The 21,384-nt window shown below is 64.0% G+C and overlaps 1 protein-coding gene across 1 annotated transcript in view; it reads right to left on the bottom strand.

Moving 5' to 3' along the window:
• CCDC57 (coiled-coil domain containing 57) overlaps positions 1-21,384 on the bottom strand; it is a 49,584-nt gene that overhangs the window by 5,383 nt on the left and 22,817 nt on the right. The window contains exons 15-17 of the mRNA XM_054593075.1: positions 14,924-15,039; positions 12,202-12,415; positions 11,517-11,600 (exon numbers count right to left, since the gene is read on the bottom strand). Of these exons, the coding sequence (XP_054449050.1) occupies positions 11,517-11,600; positions 12,202-12,415; positions 14,924-15,039 (414 nt within the window). The remainder of the gene's footprint in view (positions 1-11,516; positions 11,601-12,201; positions 12,416-14,923; positions 15,040-21,384) is intronic.

Raw genomic sequence — 21,384 nt, 5'->3', positions numbered from 1 at the left:
AGTAGAAAGGACGTCGACAGTTCTCGTGAGTAAACGGGGCTGACCCGCCCGGAGGCATTCCACGGCGTCGGGGGACCGGCCGCCGGTCTCCCCTCCAAGGAGTAAAGTGCAGAATAAAACGAAAAGTGGGCGGATTCAACTAGTGCTGGACATTCCCACAGGGAAGAACAAGAGGTCTTTAAATCAATCAGCAGGATTTTTTTTCCTTTACGATTTTGTTTATTTACTTTTTAGAAAGAGAGGAAGGTAGGGAGAAAGAAGGGGAGAGAAGCATCGATGTGTGAGAGACATTGATCGGGGTGGCCTCTCACACCCCCCAGTGGGGACCTGGCCCGCACCCCAGGCCTGCGCCCTGACTGGGCATCGAACCAGTGACCCTTTGGTTTGCAGGCCAGCGCTCAGTCCACTGACCCTCACCAGCCGGGGGCCAGTCAGCAGGTTTTGTGTGTGATAAACCAGTGCCCCTGGCCGAGCCCCTCACCGGTGTCTCCGCCCCCACCACCTGCACTAGAGCCACCGCCTGGAGCCCACGAGGCTGGGGCGCATTCTGGGGGCAGAAGCCCTGGCCGTGCAGCTGTACCGAGGTGCAGCGGGGCCACGCGCGGGTTCCACGCGCCCTCCCGTCCAGTAGGTGGTCCTGTCACACAACCAAGGGCTGTCCTTGTACAGAAACGCCCTGGCCATCGGCCGGGGGGCGGCAGAGAGTCCCGCCCTCCAGGGGCCGGGGAAGCCACAGCCAGGGATGCGAGGGCCCCGGTGCCAGCCCTTCTCCTGGGACCCCTGCGGACAGTCTTACAGCCGGCGGCCCCTCCTCGACCCCCACGGCGCCAGCGGCTCGGCTCGGGCGGGAGTGCGGGGGCCCGGAGGCGCCTCTTCCAGTCCTCCGGGCTCCGGCTGAGTGCGGCAGCCGCACGCGTGGACGGCGCAGCTTCTGGACGAACCCGTGTCTGTCACATGCACTCGTGCGGCAGCGGCAGCCCTGGGGTCACAGGCCCCGCCAGCCGTCGCCTTCCTCGGTGGTGTGCGCGGTGGCCGCGGGCGTGCCCGCTGAATGTGCGAGCGCGGCAGGCGAGCGCCGGGGCTCCCAGAGCGTCCCTGTCCCCTCCGTGACGCCGCCCCGCACAGCGGGCCCGCTTTCCCGCGTGGCTTCCTGCCACGACCCCACGAGGCAGCTCCAGCGCCGCGTTAAAGACAGGGCCGCAAGCGCCCGGCACGGAGGGCATGCAGAGGCCGTGAGCCGAGGGCGGGGCCGTGCCCCCTCTGTGGGGGCCCTGCCGTGGCCGGTCCCCTTCAGCTACCGTGACGAGTCGGGGGTCTGTCGCAGAGCGGCCCCAGGCTTGGGGAGGTGGCCCGGCGGCCCCCTGCCCGCAGATCTGCTCTGCTCCTGTCCGGTCCGGGCCGGCACAGCGGGCCCCCATCGGCCGCGCAGCACGACCCCCGGCTGCCTCTGCCTTCCACCCCCGAGCCCTCACTCCTTCCGTGCGGAGGACAAATGCTGAATACGCTGTCGACGCGACCCTGAAGGCCGAGGACGTGGGGGCACTAGCCCTCTGGTGGGGACCGTGGGTGGGGGTGATGGGCCCACCGTCCTGAGGCACCTCAGACCGAGGAGGGCGAGGGTGCCCTGGAGGCGGGAGAGCGAGCCCCGAGGACTCCGCGCGGGACCGAGGCCGCGCTCCCTGCGCAGGCTCGCCGCTGGCACTGCGTTGCTCCTGGGCGGCAGGACGAGCCCCAGGCCCAGGGCCGGCCGCGGCGTTGCGTGACTGCGGGTCCCTGCCCGCGGACGGGTCGCTCTGCAGCGGGGCCTCGCTGCTTGGTTGGTGGTCCTGTGCTTGCAGGTTTTGAAAGATGTTTTGCCCGAGGAGAAAGCAACAGAGCAGCCTCCCCCAGGGGAGAACTTATGCAAGAAACAAGTTGCTCTTCCAGGTGGTCAAGCCGGGGAAGGCCTCCCAGCAGAGCCCGCAGGCCTTGACACGGCCCGGGGCTCGGAGCGGAGCGGCAGCCTTGTTCTGGGTTCTCCGCAGTGTGACGGCAGAGACAGGGTGCTGCTCGACCGCATGCGCGGGGGCCCGGCAGGCTGGGGGCCCGCAGCCGGCTGCCCGGTCGGCTTTTTAATGAGACATTTAGATCATTATGTTTAATGCTATGATCCACGTGGCTGGATTTCAAGGATTCTTCTCACTAGATTGTCCTCACCTCCTACTTCAAAGTAACGTTGTGCAACTTCACTGAAGAGCCTTACGCGGTGTCCCTCCTCCCCGCCACGCAGGTCACACACTGCACTTCTGCACGTGACGAGCCTGCCACGTGCTATTCGTACGTGAGCTGCAGAGGGCCCCTGCCTTGGCCTGGCCGGTGGCTCCGTGGCTGCAGCGTCGCCCCATAACCAAAAGGGTGCGGGTCTGACCTCCGGCCCCGACGCGGCGGCCCCCGGTCCGGCCGTGCATGGGAGGCGGCCGCCTGGCGCTGCTCTCTCCCGTCAATGTTTCTGGCTCTCCTTTCCACTCTCTCTAAAAAATCAGTGAAAAAATTGTCCTCGGGGGAGGATAAAAACGAAACAAACAGTCCGTGGTCTTTCAAAGAAAAACACGTGTCCCGGTTTACCCGCTGGTGCCAACCTGCCCGTCGCCCCCGGGATGCGTCCCTCGGCCTGAAGGGTGTCCTTCTCGGCGGCGGCTGGGGATGACGTCGTCTGCTGCGCCTGCCTCCGCAAGTGTCGTGTTCCCTCGATTTTTGAAAAACATTTGTGCTTCGTAACAATTCCATCTTCCCCGGGCTGATGCCGCTGCCGGCCCAGGCCGCCCGGCTTCCCCGGCATTCGTCTCTGCAGGACGCGCCCTTTTTCTTTCTCCGGCTGCTTTTAAGGTTTTCTCTTTCCCGTCGATTTTCAGAAACTTGCTCGCCAGGTCCCCGCGAGGTGCGTGCCGATCCTGCCGCGCGGAGCGGTTCCACTTCTTGGAACTGGGGGTTGAGTTTTCATCAAACAGAAAAGAACTGGCTCTGTGATTTCTTCAGGTGCTTTTCTATCCCTTCCTTCTCTTCTCCCTGCCTTCCTTTTCCAAGGTTTGATCTATTTTAGAGACGGGGAAGGGAGAGAAACATCCACGTGTGGCTGCCTCTCGCACGTCCGCAGCCCCGGACCCGGCCCGCAACCCAGGCCTGGGCACGGGCTGAGGATGGAGCTGGTGACCCCTTGGTTCGCAGGCCGGCGCTCAGTCCCCTGAGCGCCTCCAGCCAGGGCTCCTCTCCCGCCGTGTTAGACCGGTGGACACGGCCCGCGCCCACGCGTCTCCGCCCCAGGCTTCCTCGGTGCCTTGCTCTGGAGGCGCCGCCGCCCTGCCCCCGGGCTCCCCGCGCCTCCTCCCTCAGCTCCCCCGCAGCTGTCCGGTCACCCCCGACGAGTGTTCTTCGTCTAATACTGTACTTCTCGTCGCCGGAAGCATGGTTTGTTTTTTAAATTTTCAATTTTTCTCATTATGTACATGTTTTCTTTTTAATACTTGAATCTGGCTGTAAGGGTTCTTTTAACCTCTTTGTCTGTGGCTCCCTCATTTCTGCCATTTCTGGGTGTCTTCCTGTTTCCTGGTTTTCCTCGCGGATCTGATCGCGTCTTCCTGCTTCTTCACAGTCCTTGCCGTTTTGACCGGGCGTCCGACGTTGTGAACGCTCAGGAAATGTTCTCGTCCTTTTCTAGGCGGGGCTCTGTTTCGGGAGGCAGGTAGCTGCCTGGTGCGGTCCCTTCGAACACACTGTTTAAGCTTTTGTAGGGTAAGTCTGGGTGGGCCGCCACTCCCGAGACCACGACTCCTTTGCGTGGGCGTGACTCCCCTGGGTCCCGACTGACCGAGGTGAGCCTTGGGGACACCTGCCCTGCCTGGTAGGAGCTGGGTCACCTCCCTGCCCTGCGGGGCCCTGGAGGGGCTCGGCTCTGGGTGGGTTTGCCTTTCCTTTGCTGGAACCTGTGCAGCCACGCACTCTCCCCACGTGGGTTTCCGGAGCTGTGCTCCACTCTCTCTGGACTCCTCCCTGCAACGACCGGCCCCGGCTGGCCCCGGACCCCAGCTCCCATTTGCCCCCTCGGCGAGGACGCTGAGCTCCGCCTGGCGGCTCCTTCAGGCAGGGCTGGGGGCCTGGGGCTCGCAGCGCGGGGTCCACCCCCTTCGGGGCGCAGCCCTGGGCTCCCCACGCCCTGCGCCCGAGAGTGGGGATTCCTGGCACTCTGTCCGGTCTTCCAGTTGTTTGAGGAGGGATGTTCACGTCTAGCCCGGGGCGCCCAGCCTGCGGCCCACATGCAGCCCAGGAGGGCTGTGAGCGCGGCCCAACACAAAACCGCAGATCCACTTAAAACAGGAGGAGATTTTTTTTTGTGATCACATGTCACGATGTATTTCACAGGTGACCCAAGACAACTGTCTGTCCTGCCGTGTGGCCCAGAGACGCCCAATGGCTGGACGCCTCTGGTCCTTGTGATGGGTTGGACTCCAGAGTAAACACCCTACGGAGTTTCTCAAGCTGGTTCAGCCATTTCTCAAAGTATTTGCTTTGTTTTGAAAGTTATTTCAACACAAGTCTTTTCCGAAGTGGCAGGAGCTCTTTCATCATAATGACTTTGAGAAAAGAGCTAACAAAGCCCCATTGGACCGTGCTTCTCCGACAGCCTCCCGGAGGCGCCTGCTCCCCAGTCGCGGCCGCCACAGCAGGAAGCGGGAGTGGCTCCCGCACCCAGCGCCGCTCCGACCGCACACACAGGCTCCCGGGCTCCTTCGGCTGCAGAGGGGGCTGCGGGGCGGAGTGCACGGCCTGGTGGCAGCCGGGCCCCGGGCCACTCGAAGCCCAGCGGGTCGCAGGGGCGGGGGCTGAGGGAGGGCTGGGGCAGCCTCCGCCCTGCACGCCGCAGTGCGCCCCCAGGAGCCCCACAGGGAGACGGCCGACGACAAGGCTCTGTGCTTCTGACTTCCCCTTCCCTTCCCTTTCCTTCTGGAAATGGCCCGCGACTGAGCAGGCGCGCCAGGGCGTGCCCACGGCTGCCTCGTCTGCCCGCACTGTGTTACAATCCCTCCTTTTCCCCCAAATAAATCCTTTTTGGTGACAAAACACCCAGTCAATAGTATTTTCCATCTACAGCAGTTCCCCGGCTGCCCTGCCCGGTCCCACGCGGAGCAGAGTAACAGACAGAGCCAGCGGACAGAGGGCGGTGCGGACCGGAGGGCAGGACACCGTCGCAGTGCTGACCCCGCCCACTGTCGCGGGCCTTTCCCGCACCACCCTCCTCCCACGGCCACCGAGACAGCGGCCCTGGCCCGCGAGCCCCGACCGGCGTTTGCATCGTCGCGCGTCCGGGGTGCGGGACGGCCGGTCCTGGCCCGGCGCCGCGCAGCAGCCTCCTCCCCGGGGGTGGGGGGCTGGCCGGCCCCTGGGCGTCATGCAGCGCCCGGCGGGCTGTGCGGATTCCAGGCCCAGGGGCCGGGCTCTGATTTGCGCCCAGAAATGAAGACGCAGCGGAAGGACCGATGAGCCTTCCCTCCGAGGTCACCCATGCTGCGCGCTTTCTGCCTCTTCTTTGTCACCACAAACGGCGCTGCCAGCAGCCCGTGTGGCGAGACCCACGAGAATGTCTGCGGGGAGCCCTGGCGGCAGCACCCCGGTCTCAAGGACGTGCTCACAAGGCGACGCGAAGGTCCCGTGTCCAGAGCGCATTTCTATGCCCCCGCCCGCCCCCACCAGAGCCGCGGCCGGACCACAACCCGACCTCGGAGGAGGGCGCGCACCGCCCGCCCTCAAACCCCCGGGAGGCAGGAGGGGGAGGAGGGTCACAGCCCCAGGCAACTCGCCCCAGGCTGGAGGCCCGGCCCTTGCAGTCGGTCGGTCGCGCTGTACACGGTCTGACTGCATGGGGGCCGCGGGGTCTCCGAGGGCCGTCTCGGTCCTGTCTAGCCTGGGCAGGTGTCGTCCCAGAGCTGGCCGCAGGCCTGCTTGGCGGACACAGGCCACTGTGGCGTTTCCCCCTTGGTTTCTGTGCCGCCCAGGTGGAGCCAAGCTGCCGCGGGGGCTGTGCCCACAGGCCTGGCTGCACCTGGCTCCTGGGAGGCGCAGCTTTTCCAAACTGAGCTGCAGTTCAGCCGTTTTGTTTTGGTTTTTTAATTAGTTGCCGACATGCAAGAACTGAAGCCCTCTGTATAGAAACGCGATTCCCAGCTCTCCTCTTGGGGTGGGGCTTAAACAGCAGACCTGCCGGTCTCGGCTCTGGAGGCCGGAACTCCGACTAGGCGCTGGCAGCGGCGCCTGCGGCCGCGGGGGATCCTGGCCCTCTGCGGGCCCGGGGCTTGTGGACACATCACCCGACAGGGAGTCCTCCCTGCGTGTGTGCGGGCGTCCTCACTTCCTTCCCCTGTAAGGATGCCGCCGTGTTAACTGGGGGCCCTGCTCCAGCGCGCGCCCCCCTGGACTGACGGCACCTGCGCTGACCCTGCTTCCAAAGGCGGTGCCTTCCAAGGGCCGCGGGGCCGGGTCTCACGCGACTCTGGGAGGACAAACAATTCAAGCCACAGCAGGCGGTTTTTCTGGGAGGGTGGGGGGCGGCCAGTGCTGAGTCCACCGTGTCCATGTGTCAAAGCTCTGGGAGGCGGTCGCCAGGCGCCCCAGGCCTCTACACGAAGGAGCTTGCAGGTCGCGGCCTTCGGCTGCTCGCGCTGCCGCCCTGAGCCGAACACGTTTCGGCGCCCCCCGGCCAGCCCCCAACGCCGCTGAGGCCTGTTCCAGCCGCGCTGTCCAACCCACCCTCTGTCTTAGCTTTGGGTCACAAAGAGCACACTGAGGGCCTTCCCTTGGGCTGCCTTCCTCACCAGGGCTAATATTCACTGAACACCACGTGCCCGGAACATCCCGAGCATTTCAAACTTGACACCATTGCATCCTCACAGCGATGTGCGAAGTGATGTCTGTTAGTCCTTCATCCTCACCTGAGGATGTGCTTGTTGATTTTAGAGAACGGAGAAGGGAGGGGGAGAGAGACTCACGTGGCTGCTTCTCGTACGTACCCCGACGGGGGATCGAACCTGCAACCCAGGCCTGTGCCCTGACCAGGAGTCAAACCGGCGACCCTGTGGTTTACGGCGACGACGCTCCAAGCAACTGAGCCACACTGGCCGGGGCCTGAGTGCTCGGCGTCCACGTCCCCAGCCCACAGGTGAGGAAGTGAAGCCCGGAGAGGCCGGCCGCTGGCTCGCAGCAGCGGCAGCCTGAGCTCCTGCCCCCACGGGCACCGGGCGCCCGGCAGGCCCAGCGCGTCCCGGCCGCGGAGGCCTGGGCTGGCTCGGTGGCAGGGGCTGCCGGGCCGGGGGCGCTGACGCCCTGTGGGCGCAAGGCCCCGCACACAGGTGCATCTCAGCAGCCGCTTCCGAAGGGGCGGCTCGTCCCGGTGTGGGCACTGGGGCTCCTGTGCCGGGAGAGGGCAGCGGGGGACAGTCTCCACATGCGTGACAAGGGCGACTTGGGGAGAGGGGCTGCAGGGGCAGGACAGCGGGAGGCGCGGGAGGCGGAGGCGCGGCCTGGCGTCCTGACGGTGGGCGCGGCGGCCGCACACCAGGGGCCTCGGGGCCGCGGAGGAGGCTGAGCGGTGGCGGCGGGGCTGCCTCGGGAGTCAGGGACTCACAGGCCAGCGCGTCACAGGAGCAGGTGGGGCAGCCCAGGCTCGGCGGGGGGTTTCCGGTGTGTGGCAAGCAGAGCTGAGTCCGTTTTGGCCCTTGGGTTTGGCGAAGACTTAGAGGCTGGTGACAGGTAACATGGGTGGGGGTGTCCACGGGAGCCCGGGTGGAGGTGGCGGGTCTCCGGGTGTTGTCTCCGCAGCCCAGGCCGCGCTGGGGCGTCGGCGGCCGCGCCCGGCGTGAGTGCCTGTGGTCCGCACAGAGGACCTGACACGTGACCTTGCAGTGTCCTCCAGCCCCGAGGAGCAGCGTGTCGCCAGAGTGGCGGGGCCCCAGTGGGCACTCAGGGCAGCGAGGGGAGCAAAGCCGCGGCTCCCACGGTGTGGCCGGGGTCTCCGGACGGTCACTGCCCTGCTCGGGCTTCTGCGTGGGCCGCCTGAGCCGGCACCAGCCCTGGGGCCCCTCAAGCTGGCGGCAGGCGGGGGCGCACGCACCACGCGGGGCGGTGGCTGGCAGTCGGCACAGCTGCGGCTGCCCTGGGACCCTCCTCTGACCGCTGGACTCAGGGCCTGACCCACTCGGGACGCTGCATGGCCTTTGGGAGGGTGCCAGGCGCCCTCCAGGGGTTGCCGGGAGAGGGCCCTGCGGCAGGCGGAGGGCCGGGGCGCGGGGGCAGGCTGCAGAAGGGGGGGGGCGCGCGCAGCGAGGACTTAGGTTTGCTCTTTATCTGGGTGCCCAGGTAACAGCCTGCCAAGACCTCCCTGGCTTAGTGTCCCACTTACTGCGAGCCGCGTCTCAACATCTCACGCAGCCCCTTCTGCAGGGAAGATACTCTAACTTCAGGAGAAATGCATGTCATTTGCCAAAAAACAAAAATCTCAAAAACAAACAAACAAAATCCCCTACCACAGCACCCTTTAAAATTTGTATCCTTTTCCCCCTCACTGTCGGTTTGAGGGTGGAGGGCTCGGGGCTGAGACCCGCCGTCGGGCAGCGGCTGCCTCTGCAGGCACTAGCCCAGCGGCGATTCCTCAGGTGCTTCTGGCGGCATCGGTCTGACCCGGTGGCAGCCTTGGCCTTCCGGGTCCCCTCTGGAGCTCCATCAGCAGGTGCTTTGCAGCCTGGGGCTGTCGCCAGGGGCTTGGCCTTGGCTGCCTCGCTCACAGGCTGTGGAACCTGCCACCGAGAGCCAGCGCCCGCGCGGGGTGAGGCGCAGGGAGCGACGCCTCCCCAGCCCAGCCGTGCTGGCCTCTTACAAAGCCCACGCAGGTTTCATTCACTGGTAGAAGTGGGTGTCCAGCCCCCCGCCCCGCCCGGCCCCTCCCCAGGGCCTGGGTGGCTGTCCCCTGAGAGACCCGTCCACCTCGCTCTGTCCTGACTTTCAAAGCTCACAGGGAACGCACGTCGCCCGCGTGGCCAGCTTTCGCAGTGGCCTCTGAAAAGGGCACAGAGCCTGGTAACAAAACTGAAAATAAAACCAATAACAAAAATCCCACCTTTCACTTATCAGACTGGCAAGAAAAGAGAAAGCAAAAAAAAAAAAAAAAAAAAAAGCACACACTTGTGAGCACCTTGCAGAGCAGGAGACACAAAAGGGCACCGTTTCCGTCCCCAGTGGGGTTGGGGTGGAGGGAGCCCGGACCGCGCCTGCCATCTCCCCGCTGCCCGGGAGGCCTTCAGCCCAGTGGCCGGCCCACAGCCTGCAGGGCTGACACCAACACACAGGCCCGCCCACCTGGCCCGGCGGAGGCTCAGGCAGCTGCTTGCCCGCTGGCCAGATGCCTTTGTCCCCAGGTGCTTCTCACCCTCTCGGGCACAGGACTCGTGTGGGGCTGACCTTGTTATGTTGCTTAAGACTATCTTTCCAGTTTGATTATTCTGGAGGTTAAAAAAAGAATTATCTTAGGTATTTGTGATTTTTTAAAAAATCCTTACCCAAGGGTTTTTAAAAAAGATATTTATCTATTTACTTATTTTTAGAGAGGGGTAAGGGAGGGAGAAAGAGAGGGAGAGAAACATCCATCAGTTGCCTCTCGTAGGCTCCCCGACCAGGAACTGCACCAGCGACCCCTCGCCTGGCAGAGCGACGCCCCGCCCCCCGCCCCCCGCGGACCCACCCAGCCAGGCCGCCCATGCCCTGCCCCAGCCGCGCCTCAGGCCGGTCCTGCGAACGCTCGGCTCCACCCTGCGGGTTTCTGGGTTCGATGTCGCGCCCTTCACTCGGCCCGGCCTGCAGCTGCAGCGGACCGGACGGGGCTGCTCTGCGGGCTCCTGAGGACCCGCCGCAGGGTCGCCTCCCGGGGGGTGGGGGCGCCGTGCCGTCCCACTGGCCTGGCCTTGCTGGCCCACGACCGGACTGGACGGTCGCCGCCGTCTCCGAGGGCCAGGTCTCTCGTCTCACCCCTGCGCTTTCTGGCTCTACAGCTTCAAAGTCCACTTTTTCAGCTTCAAGAGAAACTCTGTCCACCGATCAATCGATCAGAACCACACTGACTGGTCACTTCAGTTCGGGGGACACAGCTGCCCTGGCGGCGTTCCACACTGACAGCCGGGTCGAGCCTGTTTTTTCACACCTTACCCTTTCTGAAGCGCTTGGCGGTCCTTCCACCCCCGCACTCTGCCTGGGCGTCTGGAGCCCTGGTTGCCCCCTTGCAGCCAGGCCCCTGCACACCTGTGGCCCCGCTGTGACCCTCCCGTGCGGGCCGGGGTCAAGGATCGAGGGCCGGGCCCCGCCCCACCCCACCTTCTCCCAGAAGACAACAGAATCGGGGCGAACGAGACAGAGCGGCCCAGGGGCCTGGTGCCGGGGCAACGGAGGCCGGGAGGAGGGGCGGTGCTGCAGGAGCGGGCGGGGAGTGAGGGGTGCTGGGCGGTGTGCCAGGGGGGCGCGGAGAGGGTCGCTGCAGCGCGGACGCGCGGCCCTCGGTGGCTGCAGCCGCCGCAAGCACGTGGGGCAGAGGCGGCAGGTGCGGGGTTTGCCCCCTCAGACAGTGGCTCCCAGAGGAAGCAGGGGTCTGTGCCGGCCCTGAGGTCCAGCTCCAGGGTGCGGCGGGCAGTCCAGGCCCGGGCCAGGCGGGCGGCGAGGCAGAGTGTGCGCACCCACGAGGGATGGGGGGGCGTCAGGGTGCGGCGGAGAGGGGGTGGGAGCGGCTCTGGTCCCACCTCAGAACCGAGAACTTCGTGCCATCTTGCAGAATACCGCGCAGTAAACGCTGTTCACGTGATTACGTGCAGATGCCAGGAACTGTTCCGCGGTTTCAGGATCATTTTTACCTCTGTTCCTGGGGACCTGTCCCCATGTCTCACTGCACCGCAGAGGCGAACGCGCCTGTGTCTTACCCAGAGGTCTTCCTAAGCCACAAGGTCTTCACAATGACCTTAAACTGAGCAGAAACACCCCACAGCTGACTCAGTTACGCAGCTCCAGCACTTGAGATGCACGGAGAGCGGAAAGGCATTTGCAGATACCGTAATTAAAGAACTGAACTGCATCGAGCCCTGGCTGGTGTGGTTCAGCGGACTGAGTACTGGCCTACAAGCCAAAAGGTCGCTGGTTCGATCCCCAGCCTGGGTTGACGGCCAGGTCCCCAGCAGGGGGTGCACGAGAGGCACCCACACATGGATGTTTCTCCCCCTCTTTCTCTCTCCCTTCCCCTCTCCTTAAAGATAAATAAATAAAATCTTTAAAAAGAAATCTAAACTGCACGGATTCCCACCTTTCCCTCCAACCTAAATCTTCCCCAGGGTGAGCCACGGCCTGTGCTGACGCGTGTCTTTCTTACTTTCGTGTTGTGAAACACCGCCCGTGAGCGGCCGGCTGGGCTGGGCATCTCGCCTCCCCGCCGTACGAGGCCCGCGGACAGCCCTTCCCACCTTGTGGGCAGGGAACCTCGACACTGTCAGGTTCGGGCTGGAGGTCCCCGGTGCCTAAGGCCATCTCTGATGACGGGTCGGGGGCTGTGAGACCAGGAGGCCAGTGAGACGGAAGAGCTCTGGGGAACTGAGTGCAACAGAATTAAAGAAGTTAGAGGCGGGAAGAACACCTCCCGCGCTCCGTCCTCTGCTGTGACGGCGGGGGCAGCTGCAGCCGCCTTAGAACCACGAGGAGGGCCGCCTGCGCACTGGGTGTGGGGGTGCACGGGTGCCCGTTTTTGGTCCGTGTGCCACGTCGCCGCGCGCGCTGTGTGGGGGGAACGCTCTCAAGATGCCGTATTTTCTACAGGTGCCCCCGTGAGGCAGGGTAGGAAAAGCCTCGCGAGGCTGAGCCAAACTGCTGTCTCTCCCCGAGGGACACGGTGTCCGTCACCACGGGCCCCGCCTGAGCAGGCAGGTCACGGGGCGTCAGCTGGACGCTGTGCTGGAGACGCGCGGCCCCCGGGTCCGCACCGCAGCGTGGAGGGTGCGCTCCGCTCAGCCACTGAGTCCGCGGAAGGCGCAGCGGGGCCCACAGGTGGCGCCGCCGGAAAGCGGGAGCGTGAACCCGCCGTCAGCTTGGGTGCAGCCGCCACTGTCCACCCACGACGCCCGGCGGCAGGTCCGGACGCACGTCCCTACCCACCTGGAGCCGAGTCGTCCTGGGAGGTGAGACCGGAAGGGCTGGATCCCAGGTCAAGCAACTTCCAGGTGTCCTGGAGGGAGCCACTGGCAAGCGAGGACCCCTGGGTGTGGTGGCCGCTGTCCGGGTGGACCCTGTGAGCCTGCTGCGGCTTTGGGGACAGGTTTTCTTTCTGACAAGCTGACTTGCAAGTCGCTGTGGAGATTTTGTGTTGCTTCTAGAAAGGTTAGAAAGGACAGAATTATCCTTGAAAGCCACCCTCCCTCCAACCCAGAGGAAACAACAGGGCCCTCTGTCCCCCTCTGGGTAGGTGACAAGACAGCGAGCCCTCAAGGACCGGGAGAGACCCCGGGAGGCGGCCTGCACTCCGGCCGCTCAGGCCCCTCTCTGCACATGAGGCGGGGGGTGGCCGAGTTGGGACGGGGCCACGGTCTGGAGGGACCGCGTGCGCCCGGCTGGCCTGTGCGAACCCACCGGGCCACGGCGGGGCCCAAGGGCCGGCAGGGTCCTCGCACCCGGCCGCGCCCTGCGCTCGGACGGGACCGCGCCCTGGCCCCCACAGCCCCGCGCCGGGCAGCCGAGCCGGTGGCCACGCAGGCCCTGGCCTTCCCCTGCAACACCCAGTGCAGCGACCCCGACGCCGTGTGTGCCCCCGGTGGGGGCTGTGGGGCCTGCGTGCCCGTCCTGGCGCTGAAGCACCCGCCGCAGTGCCGGGCGGAGCGTCCTGCCTGCGGGCTGCGTGGGCCACGGGGGCCGTGGGGGCCGCGCGGGGCTGGCCTCTCCTGAGTGCTCCGCGTTGGCATCCCCAGAGCCCTGCGGCGGAGATTCACGCAAAGGAACACAGCGTCTGTGAGCCATCAGCACAGTGTGTCACTGAGCTGCCCCTCCAGACAGGAGACACTCCCAGGGTTGCTGGTATTAGGTACTTACTCTTCATGGTCACAAGCCCAGAGGGAGGGCCACGCTCGTGTCCACAGGCCAGGACAGAGCCCCCACCCGCCGTGCGGCACTGCACCTCGTCTGCAGCCCCGCCCCGCCCTCCAGCCGCCCGCTGAGCGCAAACTTGGGACTCGCAGTCCCTCGTCGCCCCGCTCGCCAATGTAAATGACCCGGAACGAGCTGGAAAGACATTTACACCCTGGGAGACAACGTCTACAAAACGTCCAACAGAGCGGGGCTGATGCCAAGACTCACTACCTGCCTAGAGCAGGACAGAGGCTCCGGGAGGCCCAGGGAATGACCGCCCAGCCTCGCCCAGCAGTGTGGCGGCCCCCAGCCCCAAGCTGGCGGCGGCGGACCCCCCTCCCTGACCACGCTGGGGGCGGCGGCGGGGGTGGGGTGCTCCGGGCCGCAGGGAGCCCACGCACACACCCTCACGCACGCACAGTCGGGCCGGCACCCGCCTGCGCAGTGCACGCACACGTGTGCACACGCAAGCGCGGGGAGCGGCGCGGGCCTGGGATGGGCTGCTCGGCTGAGCGCAGCTCGGAAGAGGGGACTGGCAGCCCCCGGATGTGGGCCCCGCGTCTCATGCTCGGACTCCGTTCGCGCGGGCGCGGGCCTCCCGCCTTGGATGACTTCCTGTCAGTATATGTCAGGGTGGCCCCTGTTCTCAGACACAAGGCAGCTCGATGTCTGTAACTCGCACTGGCCCCCGAATCAGCTGCCTGCCTGTCTGTCTGTCCCCTCTGTCTACAACGTGAGGAAGGCACGGGGGGCGGAGAAGAGGACAAGTGAACACAGTGGCAGGTTAGCGCCTGGCGAATCCAGGTGACAGGTGTAGGCGCTATTCTATTGTTGTTACGATTTGACTTGTTTTTAGAGAGAGGGGAAGGGAGGGAGAGAGGGAGCGAAACATCCATGCGAGAGAGGGGCATCGATCAGGTGCCTCTGACGCGCCCCCCGGCTCAGGGGAGCCCGCAACCCGGGCCGGGGCCGCGACCGGGGACCGCACGCGCCGGCGCCCGGCCACCGAGCCGCCCAGGCAGGGCTGTGCCAGTCTCATAACTTCATCTAAAAAGAAAACTATTAGAAAATTTAAAAATGAATTACAAAACAAACAGAAGCAAGAGTGCAGAGTTTTAGCACAGGATAAATATGCCAATCCCAAATCAGTGACAATCAGTAAGACAAACAACTGGAGAAATGGGTGACTATTCACCTAAACTCGGAAGAGAGAATAAACCATGAGCGTGCCCAGCAGAGTTCATTAGGTTTTTAAAGAGTTATCTGTGGACTAAAACATTGAAAAATTTCACGGCAAATGACAAGTTTGAGAAAGATGTTTAACAGAGAAGCAACAACTTCCTTAATCTATAAGGAATTACAAGCTAAGGAGCCCAAACACACTAGTAGGAAAATTCTCAACGGGCACATACAAATAACCCACAAAGGAGGAGCGAACACCCATGAACAGATTAAAAAGTTTAAGACCACTGAAGGTAAAGAAATTTTTAAAAGATGCCATTTTAAACCTATTCATTGGTAAAGATTAAAAAAAAAAAAATAGCCCAAAACGATGAAGCTATAGAACGTAGGTATGACACAATCTGTCATTTTAAAGAATGGCAGGAAGCAGAAGGAACGGTACTGGGCACCGTATTTCGGTGCTGAAAAGCAGGCTTTTGCGATCGTGTGTCGTAAACTGATGTTTCTGTAGTGAGAACGTTCACACTTTAGAAATCCGAAACAGTTGTTGAAAATGCATTTCTGAGAGGACGGTTACCTGAGCTGGGAGGGGCGGCTGCAGCTGCTTCAAAGCCGGGCCCCGCTGGGGGTGCGTCTCGGGCGCCACCCCGGGGTCCTGGGCCTCAGCGCCCGCGCGGGGCTGGTGCGGTGGCCCTGGAAAGAGGACGAGGGAAGGGTTGGTCCGCGTGCACCCCACTCCTGGGCCCCTCTCGAGCTGAGGACGGCCACCGTCCCTCTTCAGAGCCCGAGCCCCTTCCCTTTCAGGGCGCACTGGGCAGCGCGCAATTGCGAGCCGTGTGTGCGCAACACACAGGCCCCTTCGCCGTCGCAGGCCCCTCGCATGGCCCCTCGCAGGGGCAGGAAGGGGCTCATTCGCGAGCCTGAGAGCGCACCCTCCCTGCAGCGGAGGACAGAGGGGAGCAAGGCTGCAGGCAGCTCCGCACGGCTGCCCGTCTGGGCTGCAGACCCGAAGACTGGGACCCGGGCCGGAGGCACGCGGCAGCGCAGGAGCCTGAGCCTGGTTGGCAGGGCCGGAGCCCGGAGCCCGGAGCCGGGCGGGCGGGTGGGGCCTGGCCTTGGCTGGACAGTCTCCTGTTGTTAATGTGCCAAATGACAAGATGCTCAGTCACGGTTGGTTGTCCTCAATGACTGTAGACACACAACTCATGAACCAGATAAATCATCTTTGCAAAAACATACGGATGGACCAGTCTTGCCCGAAGCCCTTGCGCCTGCCTGTGAATGTGAAACTGGAGGCTCCCTGCAGAGCAGGGCTGCCCAGCAGCAGCGCCGAGGGACGGCGGCTCGGGGGACGCGCGGTGGCTGCGCTGCGTTACCACTGCAGGCCACGCAGAGGCCACGCACAGCGCCCGCGTCCCCGCAGACCCACTGCTCCATCCTCCCCGACGCGTGGTCTCTCCCGACACGCGTGGCGCCGCACGACCGCCCTTTGGCGCGTTGCTCGTTGACGCCGACACCCTTGCGTGCCGCTGCGTCTTGCTCAGGATGACACTCCCGGGCCAGCGGTCGCAGGGGGTCAGCGGGCCAGGCGGGTCCGCAGCCCGTCCCCCAGGTGGACAGACACAGAAAATCGGAGTCAGCATGAGGAGCTGCCCCGTTCTGCTGTTTGACAGAAGGACCCTCCGGGGGGGGACGGGGACCCGGGGACACTGGGCCCCCGACACCGCGAGCTTGAGACGCACATGCCGACAGCCCCAGGTGCCACGGGGCCGAGCGTGTCCGGGAGGGGACTCCAGGGCCCTGGGAGGGACGCGGCCCGCCCCCCGTCCTTTGTTCCCGGAACAACGTCTCTTCGTCTCTGAGGGTCTGGTAGACAGAGATCCAGGAGGGGCCGCTGACCCGGAGGCACGCGGCCGCCCGGGCGCCCGACCGGCCCTCCCCCAGGAGTGGCTTCTTCTGGGACGTGAGTCCCGCCCCCCCCACCCCCTGCAGACGCCCATTTTGGGCCCAATCCTGTTTTCTAAGAACATGGTGCCCCTGCCCATTATTTGTCTTTCTCTTTGTTTGTCTGCCCCTTAGAGACGGTTTAAAATGCGATGGCATTACTTCAGGTGCCTGGGGGTTTCAAAGTTTTCACCTCAGGCCCCAGCGGCGTGGCTCAGCCAGCTGGGCATTGTTCTGCGAACGGCAAGATCAGCCGTTCGACTCCCAGGCGGGGTACACGTTTGGGTTGAAGGCTCAGTGCCCGGTCGGGGTATGTAGGGGAGGCAACCGATCAACGTTTCTCTCTCTCCTCCCTCCCGCTAAAATGAAAAGTAAAATAAAGTTTCATCTCATTTCGGGGAGCGTTTCTCGCTGCAAACACAGGCCGTGCCATGGGAAGTGCTGCCAGCCGGGTCCCACGTGGCGACGGCACAGGTGATGGTCCCCGAGAGTGAACGGGAGGCGCCGTGGGGGCCGCGGTCCGGCCGCTCCGTGGCCGCCAGGGAAGCACCTTACTGGAGCGCGAGCGCGTAGTTTTCTCGCAAAAATGGCCACATTGACCCAAGAAGAGGCAGAAAACCCACACAGACAACTCGTCCTAGAGAAAAATGCAAAGATAGTTGAAAGTCCACCGTTAGCACAGCACCAAGAGCAGAGAGCCCCTGGGCCGCAGCCTGCGCCCTTCCGAGCCGGCCACGGGCCTGTTCCGGGCCGGCGGGCGCCGCCAGCGAGCTGAGCCAGATCTGGGGCCGGGGGCGGGGGGCGGGGGCCTCAAGGGTGGGAAGTGCAGCCCCGGGGCCCCTCGGTGGGCAGCAGGCGATGGGCGGGCGGTGGGGGCTCAGGGCAGGACACCCCGAATGTGCTGCCGGACCGGTGACCGCGACACCCACGCCGGCAGGGCCCTTCTTTGAATTTATTTGAGCCAAACTGCCGCTGCCCGGGAGCAGGGTCTCCAGAGCCGGGGCAGGGGCAGGGTGCAGGGAGGGTGAGGAGGGGGCGAGGGAGGCCGCAGGGGGCGGGCGAGAGCAGGGCCGCAGGGCCGTGGACGGAGGACCACAGAGGCCCGGGCTGCCCTGCGCCCCGCCCGGTCCGGGTTCGCGATCGGATCGCCGGGAGGCTGCTTCCTGTAGAGGCCCCCAGCCCGCAGGGCCACTCTGCGGGCCGTGGACGGAAGCGGCTCAAGAAACGGCGGGAGCAGAACGGGCACCCCAGGGCCGCCGGGTCCCTGGAAGGAGAACGGTCGGTCTCCGCATCGCGGGCTGCGTGTCTCTCTCTTGTCAACGCCTCAGAAGGGAAGGTTTCTTTGTCTAAAAGCGCAGAAGCCGTCCCCTGCCTCGGCCCTCTCTTCAGGTCTCATTTCTGTGAGGCCTCCCTGAGCCCAAAGGAAATCCCTTTTTTCTCCCCCGAACCGTCTTGAGTCCGTTTACTTCCGGCACCGGCCGAAGAACCTCGGAGCGGTGCTACCCGGCAGGGGTGGCCTTTGGGGCGCTGCGGGGGGCTGCCGCCCTCGCTGCCCACCAGGCCTCCTGCCCCCCAGCCCCCGGACCCGGGCCTTCCGGGGCCCCTGGAGGGGGCAGCGCAGAGCTGGCCTGTCTCCCTGTCTCGGGTGGGAGGGAGGGCGGGCCTGCGAGACAGGCCCTGGGCCACGGCGCCGTGGACTTGGTGACAGCGGAGACAGAAACGCGGCTTCTCTGCCTCCGTGGTCACCGGGTCCTGAGAGGTGTGACGGGGGGCAGCTTCTCTGGTCCCCCCATCCGGAAGGCGCGCTGGCCGGGGCGCCTGGTGGCCAGCTGAGGAGGCTCCTCTGCCCTCAGGGCAGCACCGGGCACCACCAGCCCACGCGGGGGGCCCGCTGGCCACGGCTCAGCGGGCTTGGGGGGCGCCTCGCGCCTGGGGGACCGGAAGCTCCGCGTGCCCCCCGCGGCCCGGGGAGGAGGCTTGCTCCTCGGGCTGCCTCAGGCGCTCCCTCTGGGGCGCCGCATGTCCTTGGTGAAGCCATGAAAGGGTTATTGGTCTGAGTCACTCTTAAGATAAATCCTTTAAATGGGAAAACCACCTAAATTTAAAAAAGCCATTTTTGGAGACGTCCTAACCTAGAAAATTGCAAGTTTCTTGTGACCTTGGCTAGGTAATTGTCCCTTGGGGCCCCCAAACTCCAGCCAGACAAAAATGTGGGTTTAAAGTGCTGAGAGCACCACCCCCCTGCCCAGCCCTGTGGGAGCCGCCGTTCCCGAGGGCCCCCCGGTGCCCCCCGGGGCACGGACAGCACCCTCGGGACCCAGCCGGAGCCGCGCCAACCCAGGGGGTCCTCAAAAGCCTGTCAGAGAATCCCCTCCTGAGATTCACGGATTTAGAAACTAATCATGAAATCGGGGGGCCTCTGGACGGACTGTGCCCGGCCGGGGCTGTTGCCCAGAGCCCGGTAGGGATTCTCTCCGGCCTCTCCCCTCGGGCTGTGGCAGCAGGAAGCACTGGGCTGCTGAGCGAGGCAGCAGGAAGACCCTGTGCGGACAGTCGCGGGTGGGTCCCCGTGAGGAGGGAAGTTTGAAATAGCGATGAAATGAGACCAACAGGTTAGAATCAAGGTTCTGCTGGGCAGGAAAAAGGGGCCCTAAGGTCCCCCACATTAAAGGCCCCAAACAAGTCCAGTGTGTTTACAACCCTGCTTGGAAAAAGTCTAAAGGCCGGGAAACAAATCTAGTGGAAGGGCCCAAGGCAGGCAGTAAGGGTGGCCGGCTGCGCTGCCCCGCGGCAGGGGCGGTGCCCTCGGGCCCTGCAACCCAGAGCGCCTGCGGGTCCCGCCTGCGCCCTCTGCCACAAGGAGCTCTCGTCCCCGGAGAGTCACAGAGCCTGAACAGGACGAAGTCCCCGTTCCCTCCACGTCCAGAAGACCCTACCGCACTCAGAGGGGAGCGGGGAAGAAGGGCCGCTCCCCTCCGCCCACGGCCCTTCCCGCCTAGAACGCTGGGCCCCTCCGCACCCGGGGACACCCACCGCCCAGAGCCGCCCAGAGGTGCCCGCGCCCCTGCACAGAGCAGCCCTGCGGCGCGGGCACGCCAGCCGGGCGCGAGGACACACGGCAGCAGGGCCCGGGGCCTGGCCCGGGGGTGGCGGACTAACTATCCGGTTCTCTGGGGAACGGGAGTTGTCTTTGTCTTGTGAAGCTTTGCAAAGCCGGACCGGAAACTCTAGAACCAACTCCAAGTCCTGCCTGGCACGTTCCTCCCCCCGAAGGAAAAGGCGGGGGGGCGGCAATAGCTGGGAACTGGGCAAATCAGAAACTTAAAAAGCTTATTTACAAATGCTAGTAAGAAGAGAACTTCAGCTGTCCGAGCGGACAAGCCTGACTCGTCCACACGGTTCTCACTCGGGCCGGGAAGCTGAGTGCCACGGCCCTAGCTCTCAGCCACGGCCCTTCCTCCACCCCGGCAGCTGGGGCCGAATCACCTCCCGGACGGGCTCTGTTTAACTGGTTCCCTTAAGCACTTCTATAAAAACTCTCGAAAAATATAGAAGTTAACCCATTTTTTTTTTCAAATTAGCATGGTTAGCGTGATATAATTCTCGGTAAGTAAGTTTGTTGGTTTAATTAAAATAGGCATGACTTCACAGTTACCAGAATTAGATGCAATGTAGATATGCAACCTTCATTCTGTCTCAGTTATTAATCAGGTAACCACATTATCACTGTCATAAAATGTGTCACCAAGAAAGCCTGGCCCTGGCCAGTGCGGCTCAGCGGGCAGGGCACTGTCTCACAAGCTGAATAGTCAGGGGTTCAGTCCCCGGTCAGGGCACAGGCCGGGGCTGCGGGTTCGGTCCCTGGTCAGGGCATAGGCCGGGGCTGTGGGTTCGGTCCCTGGTCAGGGCATAGGCCGGGGCTGTGGGTTCGGTCCCCGGTCAGGGCATAGGCCGGGGCTGTGGGTTCGGTCCCCGGTCAGGGCATAGGCCAGGGCTGCGGGTTCGGGTTCGGTCCCCGGTCAGGGCATAGGCCGGGGCTGCGGGTTCAGTCCCCGGTCAGGGCATAGGCCGGGGCTGTGGGTTCAGTCCCCGGTCAGGGCATAGGCCGGGGCTGCGGGTTCGGTCCCCGGTCAGGGTGCCCTACAAAAGGCAACTCACTGATGTTTCTCTCCCTCCCCTTCACTCTCCCGCCCCGTCTCTCTAAAATTAAAAAAAGTCTTTTTTTAAAAGCAGCAGCACAGCCTGGGATAACACCTGATGTTGTCTACCATCTCGTAAGACAGGGCTGCCCTGCCCCCGCGCCGGCTGCGCACCTGCCGGCTCATCGGCCTGCCAGGAGCCGGGCTGCAGGCCAGGGTGGGCGGTGGGCGCGGGGAAGCCCCTCAGCTTCGCGGCCGGGCCCCGCCTCCTGGACAGGGGGACCCGCCTTCCATGAAACGGGCCCCTGGTGCCGGAAGGGTGGGCTGCCACAAGGTTTCCATGAGCAGTTGAAGTGTGGTTATGAAAAACAAACAAATACACATAAATAAGAGGGGTGAGGTCTTTTGCAATGACTGCTTTGCCACGTGTCTACTTGAATAGCTTCCCCCCGTCTCCCGGGCAGCGCATGCCCCGGAGCGTCACCCGGCCGCATTCGGTGACGGGCACGCACCGAGCGTCTAGGCTGCCGGCGGGCCGGACGAGGCAGGGAGGCGCTCGCTGCTGGCAAGGGCGGGTCCACTTCTGTCCCCCGGTTATCAAGAAACGGGGGATATTTGGGTCTCTCAGGGAACAGCTGTAACGCCACGCTGAAGAGTTTTACTTTGTTTTTTTAATGAAAAGCACATCGCTAGAAATCATCCACGGCATGTGTCAGCCTGTCCGTCTTGCGGCGAGCCAGTGGGGACAGGTCACCGTCACCTGCCTCTGAGGGCACGCTAGGAGTTGAGTTTTTGTGGTTTTTCAAAAAAGATTTTATTTATTTATTTTTTAGAGAGGGGGAAGGGAGGAAGAAAGAGAAGGAGAAAACATCCCTGTGCGGTTGCCTCATGCGCACCCCCTGCTGGGGACCTGACCCGCAGCCCAGGCCTGTGCCCTGACCGGGAGTCGAACCGA

This window comes from Pteronotus mesoamericanus, unplaced genomic scaffold (assembly GCF_021234165.1).
Source record: "Pteronotus mesoamericanus isolate MK-2021 breed Mesoamerican mustached bat unplaced genomic scaffold, CSHL_Meso_final scaffold_408, whole genome shotgun sequence".
Taxonomy (NCBI): domain Eukaryota; kingdom Metazoa; phylum Chordata; class Mammalia; order Chiroptera; family Mormoopidae; genus Pteronotus; species Pteronotus mesoamericanus.
Note: the sequence above shows the minus strand (reverse complement) of the source record. Positions and strands in the feature narration are given on the sequence as shown.